The sequence below is a fragment of the Photinus pyralis genome, unplaced genomic scaffold (assembly GCF_008802855.1).
Source record: "Photinus pyralis isolate 1611_PpyrPB1 unplaced genomic scaffold, Ppyr1.3 Ppyr1.4_LG4, whole genome shotgun sequence".
Taxonomy (NCBI): domain Eukaryota; kingdom Metazoa; phylum Arthropoda; class Insecta; order Coleoptera; family Lampyridae; genus Photinus; species Photinus pyralis.
This window is the reverse complement of record NW_022170511.1, coordinates 38,028,368-38,035,074: the sequence shown is the minus strand read 5'-3', so window position 1 is coordinate 38,035,074 and position 6,707 is coordinate 38,028,368. Positions and strand designations below refer to the sequence as shown.

Below are 6,707 nucleotides of genomic sequence, written 5' to 3'. Positions count from 1 at the left end.
TTTGAACATTCTAACGATTCCGAGAACCGGAAAATATGTTGAATCAGAAGATACCTAAGGATGTGAATTGGAATATTTGATAAACGTTAAGGGATCTGAAGGAGAAAAGGATACCTACAGATCCGTTATTTGCATGCACTGCACAGGAGACTGTGAAATTATCATCGAAGCTTCAATTGACGAGGAAACCGAAGATGAAAACCAGACCGCCGATGACTATCTTTTCGTTACTGTGGATGGTGGAGAAGAGGAGCGTATTGAAGAGGCTACCGCAGAGTAGAATATAGAAGAGGACGATGACACAAAACCAAATGCCAGAAATTGCCATTGATCAACCTGGCCGTCCCAGAATATCCAAACGATTCAAATAGTTTAAAATGACACTTATGGAGTAGACGAAAATAATTTATTACTATTATAGTAGATAATTCATAAATAATGCTTTCATAAAAAAGTGTAATTTCTTGTGAAAAGGGCGCGTTTTTGCGATTGTAAGGAATATGCCACACTTTGAAATAACATAACTCAAAAACCACTACGTCTCCCGTTTCGCTCTTCTTTATTTGTTAACTACTTTGTCCTTTGCGTTAGAGTTGGAGTATACTCTTTCACCCATCTACTCCAAAATTCATTTACTACTCCTTTTCCTCTTCTTCTTCGTCTTCCTGATATTAAATCTTCTTCGCTAATGACGATCCGTAAGTTCCCAATTCTGCTCAATAGGAAATGGTGTTGTGTCAGCACTTCTTCCGTTTCGGGGTCCGCGGTACGTACGTTAAAGGTCTCGAATTTATCATATCTTCGATCTTGAGCCAAGACGCATCCTCTCTGGGAAATTTTTCCTTTAGAATTTTAGCTGAACCTTTTTTCAACGAACGAAGCAAGCAGCACTTTTTTATGCTTCTATTCCACTAAAATGTATTGTTTTTATTAATCCGAGTGCAAAGGGTCTATTTCTATTATATAGTTACCTTTCTTGTTATATTCCATTTGATAGTTAACTAAACAAAACCCCACTGTCCGGCGATTTGCAAGAATCTTCGGGAAAATTTTTTGAAATGGTTGTCTTAGGGTTCCACTATTTGCAGAAAAAATTGAGAACCCTCTGGGACCCTGCAGTTTGAAAGACAAAGCATCATTTTTTTAATTTGTTTATTTAATTAATCAATGCCTATCAAATAACTACTAAAACTTATGGTGATCGGGTTTGTCGTACGGTTTTGTTATCAAAAGAAGTGGCTAAATACGGATTTTCAAAAAGATCGGATGAATTTTCTGAATGTACAAACAGATTGTTAATTTTCCAGATTCATTTTTTATATTTTCGATAAAACACAATAACGTTTGAAGAGGAAAGTGTGGCAATGATATTAGATTGATAGATATTTAGATACTTTATTTCCATGTTCACCATTGGATATACACAAAAACAAACAAAAAATATTAATTTGTATATATTCTAATAAATAATAAACCAAAACGAATAAATAAGAGTAGATGAACCTAGTAGGTACCTCATTAAACAGTTATTGTTGTTGTGAGGTTACCATCACTTAAAAAACAAAGTTAAGGCTGGGGTCTCTTGCCGTTATTTCTTTCATAAAGCTAACAGATGTCATTGTAGTCGTCATTATTTGCTGAAACGCTTGGACCCCGCCTTATCATTTAATACGACTACCTGCTCGAGAATCTGAGTCATATTTACATGTATCTTTAGCCGCCCACACTTTGTGAAATTAAATCCGTCTACATCCGTATATAAATGATAAGATTTTAATTGCATTTATTTCAGGTTACGTAGCTACCTTCTTATTTTTACGTTCGTTCCAGTTTTGTGAATTGATATTTTTATATAACAAAATACTTAGTGCTTTCATGACACCTTATTTTGTTTACGTATTTACGGACTTTCTTACTTAAATATTAAATTTAGCGCTGAAGCTGAACTGTAGTTTTTTATAATCACCACGTTAGTAAAAGCATTGTAAAAGTATACATATGGGGAGTTAGGTATTGCATTGGGGTAAAAAATGACCCCACACTTTTTGGGGCATCAGAAATCCGAATCAAACAAAATTCTTAGACATAAAAGGAAGAGCTGGAAAGCTTTTGGGCAGAATGGCGTATGCGCAAATGTGTGAAAGTAACAAATAATTGTCAATTTTTGTATTATGACTAGACTAATTGCATTGAATGGAATAAAATTGGGTGCGTATGTTCTATAGAAAGTTTATTTTTTTGAAAAACGGAAAATTATAACTAAAAGTATGAGCAGATGCAGTATTTTTTTCTCTAAAAGAAACATATTTAGACTTTTGCTCTAAAATAATTAGGGGAGCTAGTAATTGACTATAAAGAAATTACCATTGAAATCCTTATGCTGCGTCGCGCTAGGCACCACCCGGTATATGGTTGGAAAGAAAAAAAAACATGTATCAAACTATGAGCATTGAATTTATAAGTTATAAATTCAATGCTATGAGTAAAAATCCAATACGGCATCCATTTACAATGATGAAGTTGATGACAATATCTCGAAAACCGCCATTTTGAAAAATTTTTTCTGCGTGCATTGAATTTATCCCATCGAATCTTGCAACTTTTACTCTTTGTTACTAAAATATCTGAACTTTTTAAAAAATAACGATTTTCACTTTTTTTCAAAATATCGCATCGAAATATCCCTCCGCATCAAAAACTACACAATTTTGCCAATTTAACTGAATCTGTAAGTATGGGTAATAATAACAAAGATAGATATTATCTTACTCAATTTTAGACACCCTATATAGAACTACTTTAGGTAAAAAATTAGTTTGTGTAAATAAGAGTATAGTACCTAAAAAAGCGATCATTAGATATATATTCATAAATTACAAGATCGTATAATGTTAGAGGTTCCTATACCGATAGCAGGTACCTATCTACCTATGCACCAATAATAAATAGGTTTTTACATTAACTTTGAGATAAACTAGGTAAATATGGTAATAAAAATATCCAACAGTTTTATTCGCAAATACGTGGAGATCAAAAATGATTAACCGTAAAGAATCGATTTTAAAGAATTCTACATGGTGCAGTATGTACGGCAACGACAAAATTATAATGGTCCTTCGATGCTTAAAATGATAACCATACCTTTCTAATTACAATAAAATATCGATTGTTGAAAACCTCATCTAGAACAGAATTGTTTCCGTTCTCGATTTATCGTATAATCTAGACCAGGTTAGGTACATAGAACGACATAAGAATTTGATTTTATGATTTCTTTGGAAACTTTTTGGTAATTTGTAATTTTTTCATATTTGCGACCGTTGTCGAGAAATAAAAATACAATTTTCGGTAGGCACCTACTTAGCCAAATGAATGTATAATTTTTAAAATGACCTTAGCTTTATTTGGATAATCTCTTGATTTTATTTAGAGTCTTGACAGTTCGCATTTGAAATTGTATCTTGTGTTATATACAAATTACAGGTTTAATTTATAAAGTGTACGGTGAAGTTATAACATCCTGTAGATCAGTAACGAAACGTTTGCGGAGCTATGAATGTTTATATAAACTTTTAGTCATAAAATAAACCAAGAATTAGCCCCTTCCGTATTTGCATCACATTTAGGAATACCTTATGCAATTATACGTACATTGCGAGAATCAGGTAAAGTACCGATGAAGTAACCGATCTCGATAAGGGGAGGTGGATGGTGTTTGGTAGAAATCAATTCTTTTCGTTGAGACTTTTCATTAGAATACCTACCATGGATAAAATTACTTTCCAAAAAAATGCGCAAAAAACTGTTAAGTAATCAATAAATCGATTTAATTCAATCAAACGCCATACTATAACAAAGTTTGGGTTTTCAATTCGGTAGTGTGTCTTTTCATTTCTATTGATAGCCTGATACATAAATATAGAATAAGGATCCTACCAACGGTAAGTACATAGGTATAAATGAATATAAAGTATAATTGTGTTTTATATATTATATAGGAAGTAGGTGGGTATTTCTGTGTAATACGAGTGCAACATGTATCTCCACATGAACTTTACATATCATTGGACGATGTTATAATTTATTATGTAGATAAGAGTGAAGGTGTGAACCTTTAATTATTAGAATTTGCGTTCCTAATTTTCAGGAAAACGAAACGCCAAAAAAAGTTTTGGTTTTCATTGGCGTAATGTAGGTGAGTAAACTTACATATTGAAGTTTTTTTTGAAAAAAAGCGGTTTTTTGACTGTAATTCCCAAACCAATTGAAATTTTTTTTTCAAAATTGTTCATTTTGTGTAGAATTATATTAGTTTACTACACTATAAATTTCAACAAATTCGGTTCACTGGTTCGCCTGAAAATTAGGCACGCAGTATCTCCATAACGTTATAAATGCAGACTCCAACCTTAAGAGTAAGTAGTACTAGTTGAATTTCAGTGAATGAAATTTTTACTTGAAATCAGTATACAGCAGTTTAAATCAGTTTTTCCTCACTCCAAAAGAATCATGTACCTACTGGGATCGCATATATAGTGGCAAACAAAAAAAAAACATCTTACCCCAATTAGAAAAAGAGCTTTGGACTCTTAACGAAAGTGAAAAAAACTGTTTGCTTCTAAATTATTGCTATAATAAAGGAAATGGATTCCAAATTAGGAAAGAAAAACGAATAACTGTTGGATTTTGATATTAACATGCCTACTGAATTCACAAACGTTGTGAAGCATGAAATCTCAGTTGAGGTATTTGCGACCGCACTAACAGGGATGCACTTTTAGTACCATTTTAATTAAAAATAGCATTAATTTGCATACATTAGTTGGAAACTCAGTATACGTGGCGATAAAATGAATGTGGGTGGAGAACATCAAACAATCCCCTGCGAAGAGCTGGAAAATTAGCGCGAAAGAATATTTGTTGGGGGTAAGTAAGGATATGCGAAAATATTTACAAATCCTGGAAGGTGTACGCGCAATCTTCGGAAAATGCTAAAAATGCGTTGCGCGAACTTTAATTAAAAAAAGGGCATTGAAATTGGCCGCGTTTCTCTCGGTCTTTCCGCTATCGCGCAAATATAAAATTACCTAAATAGAATCTTTAAACAAGTAGCTCGAAAACGGACTTACGTATATACCGGAATAAAAGTAACGAAAAAGCGTCGCTGTTTTTTGTAGAAATTGCGTCCAACTGGCCACTATCTTTCTTTTAGTATTAATCAAGCTGCTGAACATCTTTTTTGAACAAAAAATTATTAATTTTCTTTTCTATACCTACTCGTAACTTGAAGGGATTCTTTGTGTTTGCCCAGTCCGTACTTGTTTTTCACCGCCTTACAAAATGTTAATTATTTTTATTTAATAAAAAAAGAATTCGCAGTTTTCATTTGGTATGCGATGAAAACACTCGTGGGTTATCTTAATAAATTATGTACGCAACCTGTTGTGGGGGTGGGATGTGCGTGTGTGTGGTTATTGAAAGTGATCATCTGTTGCCTTTGAAAAATCTTATGGTTTCGCTGGGGCGACCGCATTCAAACTCGAATTTTCCCGCATCCGTTCGTTAGGTAACGATTTTTAAGCCGATTCATTTGTACAGTTGCAAATGGCGTAACGGAAGATTGAATTTTAAGTTATAATATACAAAAAGGGAACGTTTCTCATTTCCATAATAACGGGAGCGACCGCTAATGTTTTATCTCGTGGTACAAAAGCATCTAATAAAAATATCCCTCACGTTGTTTAAGAGCAGGGAGGGTTATAAACGTTTCAGCGATACGAAAAGTTATAACATCGAGCGCTATTTTTAAATATCCGTCAGTATTTTATAACTCCATTTCTCTTAAACGGAACGGTTTAATGGTGGTGGATGTCGACAATGGAATTAAGTGAATATCTCTAGCCGATTATGTTTTATTGTTATGATTATAACACAAGAAGGTAATAACGGTTAACAAAAACTTAGTGTTTTCCATGAGCAAATCCGTATTCCTTTCCGCCGGAGTGGCCGCCTTTCTTTCCGTAATCGTCGTGGTGTGCGTAGTGGCTTTCGTGTCCGTGGTGGCCCTTGTGTCCCTTATGGTCTTCATCGTAATGCCCTTTGTCGTGGTGCCCTTTCTTGCCGTAGTGATCATCATGATATCCACTCTTGTGATTCCCGCCTTTCTTGTGGTGGCCAGATTTACCTCCGTGGTGGCTTTCATGGTGGCCATGTTTAGCGTGGTGACCGCCCTTGTGGAAATCATCGTAAAACTTGTGCTCCTTGTGGTAATCGTCTTTGTGCGACTTGTGATGATACCCAGTCGTCTTGTGACCTTTCTTGTGCCCCTTCTTCTCACCGAACTTGCCACCCTTATGACTTTTTCCAGCCTCGTGGTGTTCCCCGTAGTGGCCGGCCTCATCGTGGTGCCCCTTCTTGTGCCCACCCTTCTCACCGTAATGCCCAGCATGATGCTCCTTGCCGTGCTTCCCGTGCCCTCCCTTGTCGTGATGATGACTACTTTTGTATCCTTTATCGCCCTTTTCGCCATGACTCGCATGATGCTCCGCATGATGCTCACTACCACCACCGTGCTCATGGTGTTTTCCATGACCAGTAGCGGCCACTTCTAAATCGACCACCTCGTCATCCCTAAACGATTTAGCTTCACACACGAGAACACCCAGACACAAAACCAGGCATGTTACTAACAACCGCATATTGATTAA

At 35.3% G+C, this 6,707-nt stretch overlaps 1 protein-coding gene across 1 annotated transcript; it reads right to left on the bottom strand.

The window, feature by feature from the left end:
- Positions 1 to 5,945: 5,945 nt before the first annotated feature.
- On the bottom strand, positions 5,946 to 6,707 carry LOC116167601 (histidine-rich glycoprotein-like). The gene has a single exon (XM_031482998.1). The coding sequence runs from the start codon at positions 6,696 to 6,698 to the stop codon at positions 5,961 to 5,963; it is 738 nt and encodes a 245-aa protein (XP_031338858.1). The 5' UTR covers positions 6,699 to 6,707; the 3' UTR covers positions 5,946 to 5,960.

Coding starts and splice junctions, on each gene's coding strand:
- LOC116167601 (XM_031482998.1), bottom strand. CDS start 6,698: ATGCGGTTGTTAGTAACATGCCTGGTTTTGTGTCTGGGTGTTCTCGTG.